This window comes from Carcharodon carcharias, chromosome 14 (assembly GCF_017639515.1).
Source record: "Carcharodon carcharias isolate sCarCar2 chromosome 14, sCarCar2.pri, whole genome shotgun sequence".
Lineage (NCBI taxonomy): Eukaryota > Metazoa > Chordata > Chondrichthyes > Lamniformes > Lamnidae > Carcharodon > Carcharodon carcharias.
The window spans coordinates 27,138,640-27,160,553 of record NC_054480.1 but is presented as its reverse complement, the minus strand read 5'-3'; the positions used below and the strand labels follow the sequence as shown (position 1 = coordinate 27,160,553).

At 42.4% G+C, this 21,914-nt stretch overlaps 1 protein-coding gene across 1 annotated transcript in view; it reads left to right on the top strand.

Moving 5' to 3' along the window:
* LOC121286902 (disks large-associated protein 4-like) overlaps positions 1-21,914 on the top strand; it is a 251,826-nt gene that overhangs the window by 113,664 nt on the left and 116,248 nt on the right. The window contains exons 5-7 of the mRNA XM_041204135.1: positions 6,637-6,765; positions 10,036-10,044; positions 17,247-17,482. Of these exons, the coding sequence (XP_041060069.1) occupies positions 6,637-6,765; positions 10,036-10,044; positions 17,247-17,482 (374 nt within the window). The remainder of the gene's footprint in view (positions 1-6,636; positions 6,766-10,035; positions 10,045-17,246; positions 17,483-21,914) is intronic.

Below are 21,914 nucleotides of genomic sequence, written 5' to 3'. Positions count from 1 at the left end.
AATTTTGGCTCTAAACTAGAGATTTTGCATACCATTTTTCAAATAAGAGCTCACTTATTTGCTGTACTGCTGTTGACCTTTGGGCAGCTTCGAGGTTGTTTGGTGGGCTTTTCCAAAAAATCAGAACCACGAAGCTCCCCAAAGGTCAGAAGCAGCAGCGCAGCAACTCAGTGAAACTGACATGAAAGAGCGACTTTTTAAAAAATCAGAACTCTCAGTCTGAAGGTTCCAAATTTTTTAAATTGAGCCTTTAAGATCTGCAGCTCTGCCTCTAGCTGCTCAGGCTGGGGGACAAGAAACTTCATATAGAGCATTTACCTGCACCCTACCCACCCAACCCTTCCCAGTCCCTGGGCCCCGATGTTTGGCATTGCTTGCACTCCACCTCTCCCTGGCCCTGAACCTATCCAGAGGTTTCAAGAGCAGGACATGCCTAAGTAATCATAATAAAAAGATCCAACATATAAATATTAGAAAAAAAAGATGTATCTTCATTCTGAAGCTTTCACCACATGGCTCAAGAAGGCAGCTCACCACCACCTTCTTAAGGGCATCTAGGGATGGGCAACAAATGCTGGCCCAGCCAGCAAAACCCACATCCCATGAATGAATAAAAAAAACACAGTATGAGTCTGCCCCTTGTCCTGTTGATCCTGGGCAGTCAGGTGCCTGGAATAGAGCAAGTGATGCCATGAAAATTCAGCAGGTCTGACAGCAATGGCAGAGAAGACCTGCCGAGTTTTTCCAGGTAATTCTGTTTTTGTTTTGGATTTCCAGCATCCGCAGTTTTTTGTTTTTATTTTTATGCCATGAAAATTATTGTTTGACACATCACTCATGCCCTCTATACAAGATATACAAGTGTAACCAGTTCCAGAATTGTATCCTTTATTACGTGGTGCCATTAAAGTTACCTTGCACTCGGGACATGTTTTCAAGGTACCTTTTTCCCTACAGAGCTTTTTTTTAAAAATTTTGTCACCCTATTCTTTTCAGTTGTGAAAAAGGAGAAAAATAATAAAATAAAGAATACTAGAAGAACGAAGCAGTTGCAATTAGCAGAACCATCACTATGGTTTTCTCATTAACCACCTGCGCCACCATCTTTCGCGTATGCATGTTTGCTTCTGCTATTATGCAAGGTTAGATTGAAGGGCATGACTTGCCATGAGGTGCTTGATTGGTCCGCTTTCCAGCTCATATATCAACTTCCTTTGGACTGCCTATAGAAAAAGGAGAACAAGTGTTATTTATTAATGACAACTTTATGGATGTAGAAACCAACCTTACCAATGCACCTTTTAATGACACTGACTAAGTAGGATGGTGAACAAATATGAACACTGTGGTGTCAGTAGATCTTCTATTTCTCCATTTCCTGTATGTGGGCTCTTCCCTGGATCTGGAGAGCTACCTCGTCAAATGCTGTAACATGACAGAGATGTTGGGGTCTGCCTCTCCATGTTATTCTCTTGCTTGTAGAACACTTGCTACAACCAGTTCCATCCAACTGCCATGGGATAAGTGTGGCCTTAACAATCAAGACTTGGGTCTGTCCCCATACTTTTCTGGTATCTTCTGCTCCTTTGATTAGCTCATCTTGTTCCATCCCCAACCACAACCCCCACCCCAAAATATTCTTGCTCAGCTCCTCCCTCAACTTCTACATTGAGCCCAGTGATTTCACCTGCTATCTCAACACACTTTGGGCTGAATAATACAGGGGAGGAGGAAGGGGCAGGGGGCAGTGGGTGGGTGGCATGTGGAGCTGACATGCTCCATGTCGACCTGCTCTGCAGCCATGACTTCTGCCCACCCTCTGGGGCTGCCGGTCAAGCTAATCGGCTAGCAGCTGCATCAGTCCCAGTTGCCCCAGGAGGGCATCAGTGGCCGCTGCCAAGAATGCAGGAGAAGAAGACGACCAAGGCCCATGGGTCCCCAGGCAGGGTGTTTTGGATAGGCAAAGAGGGAGTGGTTCTGAGCGAGGGAACAGGTAGGAAGGAATTGGGGGGGTTTGACCTAAGCGGGGGCTGCCTAAGGGGGGATCAGCAAAGGGCAGCCCCTGAAGAGTGACTCCCCCCCCCCTTCCTTTCCATCCTTTAAGCATTTGAGTGAAAAGATCAGCCTTCCCGCTCCTGCCTGGCTGCCCAAGCCAAACATTTTATGGCATGGACAGCATATTATCAAGGTCAATTGGCTTGATAACAAGCTTAACTGACCCTTGATTGGTCATTTTAATATAGTGGGCGGGGTGCCCCCTCCCAGCCCCCATATTATAGGGGTAAGCTCAGGGGTGAGTGGAAAGGTGGTGGGATTGGCTCCCGCCCTTTTTAACATGTTCCCCGCCCCGGTGGGAAATACCCCCTCTGGGGCCACTTAGAATTCAGCCCTTTGTCTTGTCTTCTCTGATGTCACTGCCCTCAAGCCCTCCTTAAACACTCTTCCTCATTTTCATAGCCCACTGCCTCGAGCCTTCCATCTTAGCTTACCTCTCTGCTCCCATGACCTTGATCACAAACAAGACCATATCCAGTCAGCTTCTTGTATCTACTGGAACCCACACTCCCTGCCCTGTTCTAACAGCACCAGGGCCTAGAAAAGCACTTTCAAGCTGCCAATTTCCTAGACTTTGGCTGCCAATCACCATGATCCTTCTGAAGATGCTAATCTGCTCAACTCCCTCACCTCCACCCCTGATGGCCTTGTCCCCAGTAAAAGCTTTACCTCTCCCACCAAGATTGAAATGGTCCATTCTGCTCCCTTTGCTGCAATCCCCTGTTGTATTCCCTTCACCAATCCAAACTTCCCCACAGACTCTCTCCTGTCTTATCCCTGAAACTGTTTGTGCCTTTCTCCAATTTCTTTAGGTCATGCCTTGTCTCCAAGTTTATTTGCCCATGAAGAACAATGTGTCCTTGACTCCATTCCTACTCACCTGGTCAGCTGACATTTTAAATGGTTTCTTCTCCCTGTCCCTTTCAAAACTTCTGTCATCATGTCCGTTCATCTGAAAATCCGCCCTTGATCCCCACAATTCTTACTTCCTTGACAACTACCAACCCATTTCCAACCTCGCTTTCCTCTCTGAAGTCCTTGAACATGTTATACTTCCACAAATTTGTTTCCATCTTTTCTGCAACACCAGGCAGGATTTTCATGGTGAGATGGGGGCAGGAATGAAGCAGGCAGGCCCAGAATCTCCCACTGCCAGCTGGTGATAGTCCAGACTATCGACCATTTTCCAGGTTTATCCTCAGATGAAGTATGTAGAGTGGGAGGAGTTCATGTGCAGCAGGAACACTGGCACAGACCAATAGGACTGCATGACTTGTTTCTTTGCTATGAATTCTATGTAATCTGCATCAAGTCTCGCTCATTTATCAGCCCTGTCTTCATTGATTCTCGTCACCTTCCTCCCATATCTCCTTGATGGTTCAACATCTGAAAACATCTCTTGTGAAGTTCCTTTGGCCCTGTTCCTGCATTGTAGATGCTATATGAATGCAAGGTGGTGTTGTTGTGATCAATTTTCACCAACCATCTACTTGTCTACTTCCAAAGTTTGTAACAGCAAGTGCAATAGTTTGTGTTTTGATGTTATAGGTAATCTGTTTACCCTACTTTCATGTGATTTTTATTTTGTTCTAGCATTTTGTTTGAGGTTGGACTGAAGCCCATTTCTATTAGAGTTTATGCGGTCACCATTTCAGCTTTCTACAAAACTTTCCATCCCAGTTCATTAAGGGATCATTTGTTGGGTTCGCATTTTACGAAGGTTATCTGGTTCTCATTTACTTGCAAATCCAAACTGTAATTTTACAGAAATAATGATTGACTCATCTAAACCTAGGAGTTCCTTTAGTTGAATTTATTTCCCTGAAAACTGAATTGCTGTTTGCACTTGTTTCAGCATGTAGACACTTATTATGACTAACTATATTTTGTCTGGTTCATGCTCACGACTCTGCCTGCTTTCTTACACAATGTAACCTCACTTTCATTTAAGATTTGTGATGTTATTCCTCCATCTCACAAATTTTATTGCCAACTGCATTACCTGCATACTTATAGAGCTTCCTAGATTATTTCAAATGCACAGAACATTTCCATTAATCATGAGAGATTTAATTTCCCGTAGAAGTAAAACATTAATTTAATGAAATAAGTAAGCTAGGGTAGCTAAATCTGTGACAGAATGCATTCTGTATTATTCCTGGCTTTTGGAATCCAATCCCAGAGATCATGTTCGAGGCTGTCATATTCTGGGTTTCCCTTAATTCAATGTCCATTGGACTAATTTGCAAAGCTGTTCTTAGGAGTAATCCCCTCACATTAATGAAGCACTACTGATGGGATCTGTTGACTTCCTTAAACATAACTTTTGGCAGATCCATCCACTTCATAGGTGTTAAAATGCTGCTACGAGGCACTCCTCCGCCTGAATCTCCCTATTCTTCTCTGCTCTTACCTGAGTGGACAATTCTGAATGAAGAAGAAAGATGGACCACATGGACCATTTTTTGAATGAAACCATTCTCCATATGTGACACTCCCTCCTGTCCATCCCCATGGGCTCTAATAGGAATTTCTGTCAGAATCAAGATGTATAATACAGCCAGAAACTGCAGTAAAAGTCAAAACAACCTAAGGCAGTTCACTGGGGGTGAAATTTAACTATTGGTTATAGTGGAAAATGGACGATATTGGAACAGCTGTCCCATACACTTCGTTTGGTTTTCCACCTCAATAACTTCATGGAAAGGAAAATTGGATGAGTTATATAACAGGCAGCCATTTTAAATTATTGACAAAGATAAAACTGCCCCTGCTGACATCATTTTTTGGGGCACATGAACAGTGAATTGCATTTCAACAATAATACTTCTGACATCAGGTTCGGTATATGGACCTTTGTCTTTGGACTCCTCAAGACCAATGGGAGAACTGATAGACTCTTCACTTTGTGGAAACCTTTTCAACACTTCATCCTAATTACAGAATTCAGTTTAAGCATTTTTTTGGGGGTTATTATATTGCACAATTTAGGCCAATAAACAGCATCTTCTGCTTTGTAATAATGCAAACTAGGCAGCCAAGTTTGGGAAGTGCGCTTGAAGAGCCAAGAGCTGGCTTCAGCATTGCTTTAGCTTCACAACTGCTATAGTCTGATTGTGGTGCAAAGACAAATTTTAAACTTGTCCTGTTAAAAGTTAGGAACTTTTTCATGTAATCTATAAGTATGTGGCTAATACCTGTAACATGATAATGCTTTAAATCTTTTGCTTTATGATATGTGAACCCATTGATTATACTATAGTAGCATTGTTACCTCATTATTATTTGTACGATAAGGCAACACTGCACAAAAAAATTTAAAATGCACACGATCCATAGTAATAATGGACTCGGTTTTACTGGACACCCTGGTCCCGCACTTCTGGCTAAAATGTTGGTGGCGAACCCATCCACAATTCCACCTGCTACTCTGCATCAATTTAATGCTCTGAGCAGTGGTAATTGCTTCAAGATGAGATTTCCATCCCGATTTCAGGAGAAAGCCCCACCTCAGAGAGCTGTCGGCCAATCGGATAGCCAGCAGCTCTGCAGTACCAGAAGCGCCAGGGAGTAGTGGCCACTACTGGAACTACAGCCAATCTCAATGCAGAGCCTGGACTCAAATGTCAGTCCAGGGTGTGGCCAGGGCCAGACTGTTGCGAAGGGAGTGAGGGGGATAGAGGGCCTGGTTGAGAGGCCAGGTCGAGGCTAAAGGGGGGAGTGTGATCTTGTGGCCTAGGAGACTCGCAAAGGGGGTCCTACCCACACTGGCCCAACAACAGCCAGCGCAGTTAAAGCTGCTGGGCCTCCTGCATGGCATGGACCTCCCCTACCATGGATTAAAAACCGGTGGGGCAGGCTGAGGCCTTTAAGTAGCCGTTAATTGGCCGTGTAAGGGCCTCAAAAGGCCAAAAGGCAGGAAGGTCACCTGGATTTTATGAGCGCCCCCCACCCTCCCTGCCTTCAGACCCCCTGGCGGGGGAGCATAAAATCCATTTTGTCCAAAATGAAAAGTATCACAGGTAACTGGTGTTCTTTTCTGTAGCTATACTGTATTTTGCAAAAAAAAACCATTTCAGTTTTGAGGTATTTTTTGCTCCACAATTTTGTGAAACTAATGTGCTGTTTGTTGCTCTAATTAGAATTTAAACATATGTTGCTAATGTTTGGGTGTTGAATTATTTGTACAGCCCTAAGTATATACAAAAATTACATAATCTGTGCTTTATGTGTGATCCTAATACATTCTAAACACATCTGTTAGAATCAACTTTTGTAGTACTAAATTGCCTGAAAAAAACTATTTAAATGTATATTTTTTTAAGTTCCAATGACATACATACATTTGAACTCTGATGCTTTATATTTAGATGAAGAGGAGTAGGAAAAGATAGTGGTGACCATAAGCACCAACATGGAACAGTTGGGCTAAATGATCTATTCCTATGGCACTGTACGTTCTACGTAATTCTGTGTAATTCTTAAAATATCTTATTCTTAAAAAAAGTTTTAAAATGTGAATCAGCATACTGAATGCAAAGCTGTTTTAGTGAACAATCTTCAATACTTCACATTGTACAGCCACAGCTATCTTGCATCAGTGAGTGAGTCCATCCACAGGAGTCTTGATTGCCTGGATACAGCAGAACTGAATTCACCCAGCTTTCATGGATGGAATGAGGACTACATGGGAAGCTCAGATACCCTCAAGTCCAACCCCACTAACCAGGTGTGTATAATTTTTGTCTCTTGACATAAACAATACCCTTTAGGGCTGTCACTGAATATTTTAAAACAAACTAGAACAAGAATAATCAACTGATTTTCCAGTTAATTATTGAAATATTCTGGCAGTCTCCTGTGACATTGTTCACACTGATGTTGTTACAAAGTTGTGGAGGTCAAAGAAGGGAGAGCATCTTTATTCAATAAAATTAAAAAGTAATCTGTATGAGACTGCCTCACAGCCAGTGATTTTGTTTTTTGACTGAGTCCTGAAAATTAAATGAATAATGTTTTTCTTATTTAATGTAGGTATATATTAGGTAAATATTGTGATAATGAGTGAATGCCACGGTTACTTAAATAAATCAATATTTAGTATACTTAAGCATTTTATGTTCAGATTTCTGTTCAGAACATCCCTTCAACCCTGAATAATGAACAATATTTGTTTTTGATACAAATAGATAAAATAATCACAGCCACCTAATCAAAATATAATATATATAAAAGATGATTTGACAATTGATAATGTTTAAAATTATAGTGGTCACACCTTCAAAATCGTGATCTAAATTGTATTTTCAAGAAAATTACTTCAGGAAAATTTGAAGCATTTATATTTTACGTTATCTTTGATATTTTATGAAAAAACTAAATTCCAGTTACTTTTACTGCCTTGAACCTAAGTATTTTCCATCATAAGAATTTTATTCTTAAGTTCTCAAGAATTTTATTCTAACAGTCTGCAAACTCTGGTGCATTGTTCGAATAGCCTCCAGTGCAATTGCCATGACAGTGCTTGATCGAACACTGTACACCTAATCTGTACTGTTCCTGGTCTGATAATACTAAAGGGAGCACTGTGGAGGGAGTTTTACATATTGTTCAGCAATGACGGTTTAATGGGACAGTGTAGAGTACACTTATATACAATTAAACTGTACTTTACCTGAGCTGTGGGTGCCCAGTTGAGTAATATATAGTGACCACAAGACTTGACGAAGGGCTTCAGAAAATCTTAAGTTAAGAGCAGGTTAAGTATCTATTACCCAATGTGCAGGATGAATACAATTAGTAACTACTGAAAAAACAACATTACCATAAATACATTAAATAGTGATTATGGTGCGGGGGTTGCGAAGGATTTTTAACCTGCCAGAGAAGCAGGTGTTGGTTTATGTGGGAACTTAAAGAAGTCAAAAATACTGGAGTGTTGGGAAGCTGACAGAAATCTGCCAATTTCTGCATTTAACTTGTATGCGTTTTCTGCTCTGGCTGGATTCCCACAGATACAGGGAGTTATAGACTGCACCCACGTGGTGTCCTCAGATCAACCAAGAGTATTTATTAGTCGAAAGGTACTCCACCATTAGTGTTCAGCTGGTAGGTAACCACAAGAAGATTATCATGCATGTCTATACAGGATATCCGGAGAGCCACCATAAACACCTTTCTTCTACATCAATCAAGTCTGCCATAGATATTCGCGCCTCAAAGCAGCGCGTCCTTGGAGACAAAAGCTAGTCTGTAAGGGCATGTCCGATTACGACTAAGGGGAGCCCTACCACTTACACACAGGAAACATATGAACCGAGTCACATGAGTACAAGAGTGGTTATTGAACGAGTTATTGCTATACCAAAGATGTGATTCAGATGTCTAGTTAGATCTGGGGTGCCCTTCAGAATACACCAGCAAGGGCGGCCAGAATGATAGTGGTCTGCTGCACCGTGCAAGACACCATGCAGCAGAGAGAACTGGAGCTGCGTGGGGAGGAAGGTGATGATTTCTCTGCATCTTTTGACGGGGAAGAGGGGTAACAGGAGGCAGAGAATTATATTGATAATGAATAATATTGTAGCCAGGGTACCTTCAGCCACAAACTTAGCTGCTAATGATAAGCTCATTCAGACACACTTCAGCCGATCTGAAGTATTTGCAGATAATTTGTCTCACAAATTCTGGATCCATTGTGCCAACAGCTGCACCACCACCACTACCCCACCCCTGCTATACCCAACACAGCAGTCCCACAGTCAACAATCCATCCCTGTCACTCACACCCGTTGCTCCTTTTCTACTCTAGTCAAACATTTTCCTCAAAGCTGAAGGCCCTTTGGCAGACGACAGGCAACCATAGGGTTGACTGGACAATGGAACTTTGAAAGTAAAGTTGATAGTGCATGAGACAAACTCTTCCAAGGTCCTTGGGCCAATTTCAACCAAAGTTGGTGAGATGATGCCTTGGAAAAGGGGCATGTCCTAGGGGAGTTGACATCTAACCACCTCCACCGGGGTCTCCTAGCAGGGAATTCTGCAGCCCTGCCTACACTGTGTCTCTTCTGACACAATAACTCAGACTTGCTTTAATCAACCTTAATCATACATTCCAAGAAAGTAAAGGATGGATTAATGTCATAAATCCCTGACTTTATTTCATATTTCATTTTGTTTTTTTCTCATGTTGTTTGTTTAATATGTTATGTGTTCTGAGACGCTACACATTATTACTTGGTAAGGGAAAGCGACAGGGGACATGTAAAGCCAGAGAAGATAAAATAACTGGAGCAAAAAGTTGACAGAAAATGACAGGCAGCAATTAGAGAAAGGGAAGATGAAGAGACTGGAGCAAGCAGTTGACAGAGAACAACAAGATGCAAGAAGAGCCAATGCAGCAAGTAAGAGACCAAGACTCTTTAAGGAAGCTTTCACCTATGATCCTCATAATAATTGTAAACAGACCCATGATATGATATGATTATTTGGCAGTAGATCAGAGGTATGTGAATATTTTGGCGTAATAAAGTGGAAAAAAGAGCCACCTTCAATGCGTTGCACAAATGGTAAAGTACAATTGCCACCCTTAACTGAGCCAGCTGACCCACTGGATGTTCTTCCTATGGGAACAACAACAAAATCAAAACGCTTCCTGAAAAACATCAGAAGATATAACAGCTGAGTAGGATCACCTAGAAATCTCTCTACTTTGGCTCAGGGATGAAGAATTTATAATGTGGTCTATCATGAAATATTTAATGTTTCAACAAACATTGAAAATACAGACAGTGACACTGAAAATGAAGAGTGATACCACAGATGTTGCCTTTGACACTGATGATGAAATATTCAGAGTATTAACAAACATTGAGGAAATAAGAGTAGATGGAGATTTGGGTCCTGGGGACACCAAGGATGAAGAATGATTCGTAGCAATCATATTGTAAAAATTGTAAATCTACCTAAACAAGAATCAAGCCAAGTCAAGTAAAGCAAATTAAACTCATTGTAAAAACAAAAATATATTTTGTCAAATAATGTTCTGAGCATAATCATTTTGTGTGAACTTAGATATTTATGGGATTAAAATAATTCTGTGAAAGAAGATAATTAAGGGAATTGTTGAATGAATTCTGCTAGATATAAGAAAGGCTTAAACACCCAAGTGATTTCCCTCGTGAAAATCCTTTCTCTTCCTTCTTCTATTACTCCAATATGGTGCTACCCCTGTTGCTTCAGCAGAGCTAGAGGCAGGCAGATCATTCCCCTGCTCTGACTCCTGAGGTGTTCGTGGCTGATGTCCTTTTGGTTTTGGAGCCTCTAAAGGCCCAGCCAAAGGCTGCCCCACCTATACCTTTGCAGGGGCAGAATCAGCCATCAGGATAGGAGCCTGTGGAGCTCCGACGGGGGGATGGGGCAGGCAAAGAAGAAGTGGGAGTTCTTTGAGCATTGCCATGAGCCTTTTCTCCATCTTCCCTCACATGGTCTGCCTGCACTTCCCTGCTAGTCAAGAACTGTTGCACTTCAATGAGGCACTGAATTACCACTCTACTTAAACTGACAGGCTGAGTGCGTAGGCCATTGGTTAGGGCCAGTATGATACCTGCTATATCTGATGTGCCAAGGAGGTGGTCACTCTTTCCATGGAGTTAGACATTAGTGAAAAAGCCTGAGACACCATGGCACTCATGGTAGAGATGGACTCTTTCATTTTCTTCTTTTTATTCATGTAAGGGATGTGGGCTTCGGTTGCTAGGCCAGCATTTATTGCCCAGACCTAATTGCCTTTGAGAAGGTAGTGGTGAGCTGCTTTCTTGAACCACTGAAGTCCATGTGGTGTAGATACACCTACAGTGCTATTAGGCGGGGGGGGGGGGAGTTCCAGAACTTTAGCCCAGCAACAATGAAGGAATGGCGATACAGTTCCAAGTCAGGATGGTGAGTGGCTTGGAAGGGAAATTTAGGTGGTGGTGTTCCCATGTATCAGCTGCCCTTGCCCTTCTAGATGGTAGCAGTCATGAGTTTGGAAGGTGCTGTCTAAGGAGTCTTGGTGACTTTTTGCAGTGTATCCTGCAGATGGTACACACTACTACCACTGTGCATCAGTGGTGAAGGGACTGAATGTTTGTGGATGTGGTGGCAATCAAGCGGGCTGCTTTATCCTAGATGGTGTCAAGCTTCTTGAGTGTTGTTGGAGCTGCACTCATTCAGGCAAGTGGAAAATGTTCTATCACATTCCTGGTTTGTGCCTTGTAGATTGTGGACAGGCTTTGTGGAGTCAGGAGGTGAGAGGATTCCTAGTCTCCGACCAGTTCTTGTAGCCACAGTATTTATATGACTAGTCCAGTTCAGTTTCTGGTCAATGGAGACCCCCAGGATGTTGATAGTGGGGGATTCAGTGATGGTAATGCCATTGAATCTCAAGTGGTGATGGTTAGATTCTCTCTTGTTGGAGATGGTCATTGCCTGGCACTGGTTTGGCGCAAATGTTACTTGCCACTTGTCAACCCTAGCCTGGATATTGTCCAGGTCTTGCTGCATTTGGGCATGGACTGTTTCAATATCTGATGAGTTGCGATTGGTGTTGAACATTGTGCAACCATCAGCGAACATCCCCACTTCAGACCTTATGATGGAGGGACGATATTGATGGAGCAGCTGAAGAGAGTTGGGCCTGAGGAATTCCTGCAGTGATGTCCTGGAGGTGAGATGACTGACCTTCAACAACCACAACCATCTTCCTTTGTGCTAGGTATGACTCCAACCAGTGGAGAGTTTTTCCCCGATTCCCATTGACACCAATTTTGCCATGGCTCTTTGATGCCACACTTAATCAAATGCTGCCTTGATGTCAAGGGCAGTCACTCTCACCTCACATCTGGAGTTCAGCTCTTTTGTCCATGTGTGAACCAAGGTCAGGAGCTGAGTGGCCCTGGCGGAACTGAAACTGAGCATCAGTGAGCAGGTTATTGCCAAGCAAGTGCCATTTGTTAGCACGGTTGATGACTCCTTCCATCACTTTACTGATGATCGAGAGTTGACCGATGGGGTGATGATTGGCCAAGTTTGATTTGTCCTACTTTTTGTCTACAGGACATACCTGGGCAATTTTCCACATTATTGGGTAGACGCCAGTGTTGTAGCTTTACTAGAACAGCTTGGCTAGGGGCACGGTAAGTTCTGGAGCCTTTGCAGTATCCAGTGCCTTCAGCTATTTACTGATGTCACATGGAGTGAATCAAATTTTCATCTGTGATGCTGGGGAATTCTGAAGGAGGCCGAGATGGATTATCCACTTGGCATTTCTGGCTGGAGCTTGTAGCAAGCTCTTGAGCCTTATCTTTTGCACTGACATGCTGGGGCTCCTCCATCATTGAGGATAGGGATCTTTGTGAAGCTTCCTCCTCCTTCAGTAAGTTGTTTAATTATCCACCACTATTCATGGCTGGATGTGGCAAGACTGCAAAGCTTAGATCTGATATGTTAGTTGTGTAATCGCTTAGCTTTGTCTATCACTTGCTGCTTATGCTGTTTGGCACGCAAGTAGCCTGTGTTGTAGCTTCATCAGGTTGACACCTCATTTTTAGGTATGCCTGGTGCTGCTCCTGGCCTGCCCTACTGCACTCTTCATTGAACCAGGATGACCCCCTGGCTTGCTGGTAATGGTAGAGCAGCGGATATGCCGAGCCATGAGGTTACAGATTGTGTTTGAGTACAATTCTGCTGCTGCTGATGGCCCACAGCACCTCATGGATGCCCAGTTTTGGGTTGCTAGACCTGTCCGAAATCGATCCCATTTAGCACAGTGCTGTGCCACACAACACGATGGAGGGTATCTGCAATGTGAAGACAGGACGACAGGACTTTGTCTCCACATCAACAGTGTGGTGGTCACTCATACCGATACTCTTATGGACAGATGCATCTGCGGCGAGCAGGTTGGTGAGGATGAGGTCAAGTATGTTTTTCCCTCACCACCTGCTGCAGACCCAGTCTAGCAGCTGTGTCCTTTAGAACTCAACCAGCTCAGTCAGTAGTGGTGCTACCGAGCCACCCTTGGTGATGGACATTGAAGTCCCCCACCCAGAGTACATTCTGTGCCCTTGCCACAATTCCTCCAAGTGGTGTTCAACATGGAAGAGTACTGCTTCATCAGTCGAGGGGGTGGTGGCGGTACGTTGTAATCAGCAAAAGGTTTCCTTTACCCATGTTTGGCCTGATGCCATGAGACGTCATGGGGTCCAGAGTCAAGCATTAGCGGACCAGATGGGTTTTTACGGCAATGGTTTCATGGTCATCATTAGGCCTTCAATTCCAGATTTTAATTGAATTCAAATTTCACCATCTGCTGTGGTGGGATTCGAACCCCGGTCCCTAGCATTAGCCTGGGTCTCTGGATTATTACTCCAGCGGCAATACCACTACGTCACCACCTCTCTCTTCAGTCAGGTGCAGTGCCTCTGGAAATGCTAAACTTCAAACAATTTCTGCTGCTGCTGCTACAGAATAGTCTGCACCTGCACCGAGCTGAGCAGAACTTGGAAGGTCCTGCTCCCTCTGACAGGGAATTTTCACTGCTGTCCCTGTCTCCAACATCTGCTCCTGTTCGCTTGTGATGTGTAGCTCACCATGTAACAACTTGGAGGACCCAATGAAATTTGTGTATCTGAGCTGGTGGATGGTGTGCATGAGTCGTGTGACTGTGCTTCCTCGACCTCCTCTGAGGACTCTTTGTCCTCTTACACAACAGCTCTGAGTGATGCTTGAAGGTCCTATCGGAGATGAAAACATCAATTCGAACTGACAAGGTGAAAGTATTCAAAGTCAACAGATCAAAGTGCAGATCATCATTATTTCAGTAGCTGCTGAAATCAAGTCAACATGAATGAGTGTTGAGTGCCATGTGGCTGTAATATTTAATTCTGTCACCAATGGCCATGCATTCCAAGACTCTGCATATCTCCAGTGCGTCATCCTCCAGTCAGGGTGGCTATGACTGCAAGGATTCTCTCTCTCCCCCTGGTGTTCTGCACCCTCTCCCTCCTGCATGAAGAAAAAGCAGAGAGTTATGAATCTGAGAAACGGAATGTGTTGAGAGGATGGAATGACAACATTGTGGAGGGTGTCTATGAGGGATCGGTGTGAGACAGCAATAAGATGAGGCTGTGGCCATTCATACGGGGATATGAGGAGGTGCCTCAAGAGAGAGGAATGGTTGGACCTGCAACATTTGTTATTTTAAGAGCTGTGAAGGAAAAGGCTGGGGAAGTCAGAGATTGAGGTTATTGTATTCTAGAGAACAGGGGGATGAAGGATAGAACTGGATCCAATCTTAACACTTTTATAAGCATTTATTTACAGAAATACAGGTTACAAATTAACTCAGCCACTACAGTTTCAAACTGTTCCTATTTATAGGATCACAGATGAATCACCAGTTAATGCCCACCACCTGCATGCAATTAAATACAATGAATATGTTAACAGGGGTTGGCACCTAAAAATAGTCTGCCACTCATCTACCCTGCTCTGACGAGGTCATTGATCCTCTTGCAGCATTAGGTCCATGAGCGAGGGACCACATTGCTGTTGCTCACCTCCTCAGTCACCGAATGGCCCTCCAGCTTCAAGAAACCACCTACACCCTTAATTGGACAGGGAGCCTGTCTCATCGTCAAATAATGGGAGGCTTTTGTGAAAATCCCAGGTCAGTGACTGTTTCACTAAGGTGGCAGGTTTGGAACCCAGAAACAGTCCTGACTCCTTTTTCCCGCCACACATACAGAGAATTCAGACTCTAATTATACTGGGTCTCGGCCATTTCCAGGAACTATTGATTGACTCACATTGTAAGGGGTAGAACCTCTAAGTACCCCTTACAAGGCAAATGATGGACAGGCTCCACATTGGGAGTATGGTTCTGGCATAGGTGCCACAGTCAGATCCTGAAAGGTTTCAGATCCACATATGTGGCAATATTTCTTTTTCAAGTATACTGAGCTATTAGAAAAGGCTAAAACGGGTATTCCCATAATATAATTTTAAAACAGTTAAATCAGCATTAAATACTCAGCTCTGTATAGTCGTAGTTAAATATTCCAACCATTATGCTCAGTACTGAATTAGCAAGTTTTATTTCTCAGCAGTGGTGTTAGTTTGCCAGATATACCTTCTGGTATTCAGTAGCATTATTCCCTGAAGTGGTTTGAGACTTTTACATTAATGACAGCTGAACCACACTGCCCCAACACCTAGCCATAGAAAGCATAACCTGAGGATTTAATAATATCATGTCTACGTGGTTTGAACAAGATACTTGTATCTTTGAAAGATTCATCTATTCAATCATTAATATGGCAGCTTAGTTACCACCTGGTGAGGGAAGACAAGATACAGAACTTTACGCTGCTCTATTTCATGTCCAGTTAAAGGTATAGACACTTACAAATGTTTTCAATTATTTTGCTACAATAGAACTAACTCTTGTGCAAAATATTCAACTTTTTTTTACACAGCGAGTGCTGAATGGATGATAGAAGCAGATTCAGTAGTAACTTTCAAAAGGAAATTGAAAAGGAAAAAATTGCAGAGTTTTGGGGGAAAGAGCTGAGGCAGGGAATTAATCTGTTGCTCTGTAAAGGGGGAGGCACAGGCACAAGGAGCCAAATGGCTACCTTCTGGCTATATGATTATCAGGATATGATTCTAAGAATAAAGATGCTCCACTTCTGTGACTCATCTTGCTTGATTTAAAACTAATTTCCTAGCTCGTCTCTCCCGAGTTTCAACCCCTCGCATATCCCTGATGTCCTACTAAACCCTCCCATGCAGTTTCATTGCACTTTCTGTTTCTCACTCAAAAACTCTGCCCACTGTGCCTGTCCTTTCAAACTACCTTGCCAGTTCTAGCCTCCCTTTCCTCTCCAATCTCCTTGGATGAACTACTGCCTCCAAGATCCATGCTTACCTCTCCTGCAACTCCCCATTTGAATCACTTCAGTCAGGTGCCTGCCCCTTTCGTAACATCAAAATGGCCCTAATCAAAGCCATACATAGCATTTGTAGTTTAAAGGGGAATTTTGAGATGATGGTTTTGCAACTACATTGCTACTCTTGTGTTCCTTGGAAGCAGAGGTGGAAAGGGAAGTGGGTGCAGTCATAGTAACATTATAGCTCATCCATGTTGCACACACAACTTGCCAGTGATATATGTTACTTAGAATTACATAGGCCGGAATTTTCACTCTGGAGTCAGATGAACAGAGTCAGGAAAATTTCAGATTCCCAAAATCTGATTTGGAAGAAACTGCCTCAAACCGCCGGATCTTCATTCCGGGTGGGGGGGTGCTAACTGGAGTTGGGCGCACCGCCTCCTGAAACAGTTCAGATGCTGCCAAGTACTGATACAGGCTGTTTAAGGACTTTGTCCCAGTTATAATATCAACAGTAAGGCTCTCTAACCCTCACCCCTCATCTCCCCACACACTCCCCATGCCCTATCCATGCTAACTCAAGCCACCTCATGCACCACCGCCCCCCCCCAGCCACCCCCATGGCCCCTCATACCCTCCATGTCAATCTGTGCCACTTTAACCACCCTTGTGGCCCCTTATAGCCCTTGTGCAACTTTGTGCCAACTCATGCCAACCCATGACACCCCCACCCACCACACTTTGCCTTTACACTCTTCGTGCCAACTCACTCAGTATCCACCATGGGCAGACCTCTGGAGTCATGCTGAGATGAAATAACAATTGTAGACTTCACTGTATTAAAAAACTCTTTGAAAAAGCCCATTCAATACATTTAAATTCCTTCAAGTACTTAATCCCTTATAAAAACAAATATATGTAATTTTTAGCCCCAAATCAAAGATGGTTAATCTATTTATGACCACTTGGAGCTGTCAATCAAATGTGAACTTACAAGCCCCTGCCCTACTGTGATAAAGATAGGTTGTGGAAGCAGTCAAACAGTCTATTAAATACTATAATGATAGCCCTCAGGCTTATGTCTACAAACAGATTTTGTAATTGCAAATACCTTTTATTCCAACTGAAATATACAGAGGGCTGTTTTTTCTTCAAAATTTAAAGAGCAGGGGATTTAAATAACTTGACAGCTTGACAGTTTCACAGATCTTCAATCCATGCTCAATTTCACTTTACTTTATTACATTTAAAGGAGAGAGAAATGGATTTCAACAATCAGTATGAAAATATCTGCGAGTCTGTCTTCAGTGAGGTAGACTCGCAGGCAGTGGATGCCCTGGACCTGCCCATACCTGGCTGCTTCCGTTCAAGAAGTCACAGCTATCTAAGAGCTATCCAGGCTGGCTGTTCTCAGGATGATGACAATGTATCCGTCCGCTCGGTGTCTCCTCCACCTATAGCAACCACAGTTAGAACCATGCAAACCAACACCAGTAAGTACCACATAAACAGTCTAATTCCCATTCAGTAAGCAATGATACTTTGAAGGGTCATAAATAAGCTGCTTAAATACATTCTGGAGAGAAAACATTTTGTTCCCTCAGATAGAGGTTATTACATTATAAAGGTCCTTGGTATATCACTTACATCCCAATAGTGAGCTGACCTGATCCTCCAACTATGAGGTAGTTCATAGTGAGCTGTGGCCAGCATCACAAAAAGGATATAGATCATATCCAAGGGTATCCATTTAATTTATACACATATCTTTTAAAAATTAATGAGGCAAAGGTAAAAAGAAAAATGGTTTTTAATAATGACTATGGTTTAGTTTCACTGAGGCCAGAAGTCGTACAAATGTTAATATGTTATTTGCTGTGCTTGAGGGTTTAGAATGTTTGTTGTGGGCATTCAGTTAGTCTGAGGTGAATATAAGATCTGAATATAGCACTTACAAAACTCTAATTATATAATGCACGTATCAAAGAAATGCATTTTCATTTTTAAACATTTGTATCAGTGTAGGAAAGCTGAAAAAATGCAGTACTGATTTTGTGGTATAAAAAAGAATTTAAATTTTTGATGCTCCATTTTAATATGGATATATGTCATGGCAGAGAAATGTTACAGATGTGCATGATGATTTGCCCGCTGTGCTGCCATTGAATGTGTCATCCCAATTGGATATTGAAGAGATTGTGTTGTAGATGGTTAGGCCCTAAGTTTTGTAGCGGATTTTAAAGTGTTTGAATAATGCTGAAGATGGTAGTCACTTGTTGCATTGCAAAGTACAGCATCGTATCACTTGTTTGTGTGTAAAATTTGGGACTGATTTTGTGACAATAATATTACATTTTTCATGAAGAAAATGGTTGTTTTTTAAATGTTGAAAAAAGCATTTTAAATATATTTTCTCTTGCTCTCCTGAAAGCAGTGATTAAAATATGATGCATAGCGGACATTAATTTCATTCATTCTTCATTACTCGAATTCTGTTTAGTTGTGGAACTTATAATGCTAACCTTATGGAATTTCTGTTTGTATAGGAGAGTAAGTTATTGTTTTTTCTGTTGGACAATATATTTATGTATTATTTGTGATAGCAAAAACCAAAAAGTTGTCATGACATATCACAACAAAAGCTTCATGTTTGAAAGGTGATGGGGTGGTGGCGGCGATGGATGATGAATCTCGCAAGTTTTCGATCTCACCCATGCCATCGGACAGAAGTACCAAGTGGATACCAGCTACTTTCCTACAAAGAGATCTGGAATATCATTGGATGTGTCATCCTGGGCCATTATTTTGATGTCAGCGCTAGTGTGTCTTTTTATTGCCCAAGCACCATTTAAAGGTCCAAAAATAACATGAACAAATGTTGATCTTGGCATAAATCCAGCTAAATTTTGTTACAATTGTGTTGTGAAACTGCACTCAACAAGGGAGCAGCAGGTTGACATGCCTGGCCAGTAATCTGGTTGACCCACCCTTTATGGACCTACCTGTTTTAACTAGGCAGGTTCTATAATGGGCAGGCAATCCACTCTGTTAGATTATTGCCAAGGTGATGAAGACAAAAATCAAGCACACTGTCTTTACCTTTGCAGGGCTTGCATCTGAACTGAGCCAGACAGATGGACTAAGCAGATGGTTTTAAGAGCCTTACATGAAACTAGTTTGGAATTACTCAACCAGTTCCTCCATAAAATTGCTGTAATTGTCACTTATTTGCTTTAAATATCAAACTAGGATGGCTGATGCGAGAAATGGACTGTTACAGTAGAGGGCTCACGAGGTACATTGCTGGAAAAAGGTGAGTGATTTTATCCAGCATCTAATCCATAGATCAGAGTGCTTGACACTGACAGTGGATGCCCAAATAGTGTTCTGTTTTAAACACCAATGGCCCTCACCTCGATGATCATAAAATAATGTCATTTGAAAATAGTGGCTCTTGAAATCCACAATGGACACATTTTGTCATATGAGCCTCAGCCACTAACCGTACCAGATTTTCTGTGGTCAGGGATAAGTCCCCTTATTGCTTGCCAATGAGCCACCTAGGCTACCTATAATAATAAAGATCCTGGAAAATCAGGCAAGGGTGGCACAGCCTAGTGGAGTGTTGAGGGGCCCTGAACAAAATATATCATTGCCCCTGTAAGGAGGTTTTTGCCCAAAATGATTTTTGAGGAAAAAATTTATTCCACAATCTGGACCTGGAATCCCAGCTCCCCACTTCTGTTCCTTGGCTATAGGTAATGAGAGTTGAGTTCTCTGCCACCTCCTACCCAAATAGCCTTTTAAGGGGAAGATGGGGGGACCTATCCTCTTAAAGTACCCAGCTCATTTTCAGCCAATTTGGTGGACTCCCATCGAAGACTTCCAGGGTCAATTCTTATTGCAACCAAGCTATGAAATACAGCATTAATTTACATGTGACCCAACTTAATCACATCTGAGTGGTCCACAATTTTAAATGATCCATCTTCCTTATGGGGCAAGGATTGTATTGCACAGTTCAGCGTGGATAATAGCTGTGATTTATAGTGCTGGGTAATACTTCATAAATAGTCTGTGCAGATTGAGTTGCCTTCCAAAATGTCACCACAAGCAGGAAATAACCTTGTGAAATTAGCAAAAAGGTGCAGCAGCTAGCCCTGTCATTAAGTAGCTGCATTGACTATGCACTGCTTCTGGTAACAAGTGGAATTTATTCACAATGACTTCCATCATTGCTATTATAGTGTTATAAGTACTTTTTTTAAAATCTTACTCTGATTACATGTACTCTAAGCACAATAACATTTAGGAATCATTTATTCCTGGGAAGATGGGAAAGGGGAGATCATTGAGAACAACATCACATTCATCAAGTAGAAGTCAAGAGAAGAAAATGTTTAGTATTCCACTAGAACCTAAATTAGCCATATTGGATTAATTTAAAATGACTGTGTTAGAGGCTCAAATTGTTTGCTAGGAGTGTGTTCAAATATATAACTTTGAGTTTTATGCATGTTTAATATACCAAGAGCTGAGAATAGGACATTTTGACAAAAAATGTTTCCACCTGTACACATTCAAGCATATCATTGCTATTAATATGGCGTAGTATTCCTGCGCATCCTCTATTAATCTGAGCATCAGCATGGGAGAACCACTAGTTCATTTAAAGCATTAGAAAAAATATCCTCTCTTAATATAGAATTTGACTACAGGCCCTATTTTAACTGGAGGTGTGAGTGAGACATGGGGGAAAGAAGTGAGTGACAAATTCACATGGTTATGCCAACATGAGGCTGGACCTTTTTAACCTAAGTTTGCCAATTCTGGTTGGTCTGGATGTTAGGCGGTTTCATGACATAACCTCTGCCTCCAATGACAACACCTCCAGATTCCTCCCAATGGTCACCTGACAGATCAATGCTCATGCCAGTCAGTCAACAATAGCAGCTCCAGTACTCACTGTCCACTGTGCTTCAGAAACTGTTTTATCCATTGTAATTAAAGCATGCACAGCTCAAGTCTGCATTGCATTATGGCTCTGTTGTTTGTGAGTCTGGCTGAAGTGAAATGAGAGAGGAAAATTCTCCCAAGTTGCTCTCAGCAGTGTTCAGGAGTCATTTTTTTTAAATTTAGGGTGACTCCAGGTCAATTGGAGAGGGTTGACAAATCTATTATAACTGTTAGGCCTCAACTATACCCTGGAACCAAGTCTCTGGCCTGAATCAGCAGGAATCACTAGTTGGTTGATGAGTGGGAGCAAGAGTTTGAACAGGAGGAAGCTAAAAGTACGATCTGCATACTAATCTAAGTCATGGGAAGTGGTGTTTCGGAAGAAATGATAGCCAGGGAAGAGGAAATGCCTGGGACAGGAGATACTCACTGCTTCTCTATGGGGCCCAGAGCAACACTCTAATCCTCCTGGCCCACAAGGAAACCAGCAAAGCTTAAAAATCTTACTTTGTTGGGCCTCCTCTGGCCCTGGACTGATCTACTGTCAGCGTTCCCCATGCTAACACTCTATAAAGACCTCACATGGTCCAGGCTTAAAATGTCATTGGGGTCTGGATGATGGCTAGATATGAGTGTGGCACAAATGGGGAAGTACCCATTCTGATCCTAGTTTAATTGCCAGTACACCCCAATCTCCTCAGACGTGGAGGCGGGGGTTAATATCGGGTCATATGTGTTTTTCCATTTAAAGAAATTTAAACATTGTCAGTATAATTTTTGTTTATAAGAAGTGCAGTAGAAGCTAAATGCCTCACAAGTGTGTCTGCAATTATGTAGTGATGTCCTTAATTAAGTGCAATAGAATGTTTGAGTGTGGGTGGTTCACTTATGTAACCAGATATTTAACCACACTCTGGAGCAAGTCTGAGTGTCAATGAGCTGTCTCAGCTGTATAATCTAAATGTGTCC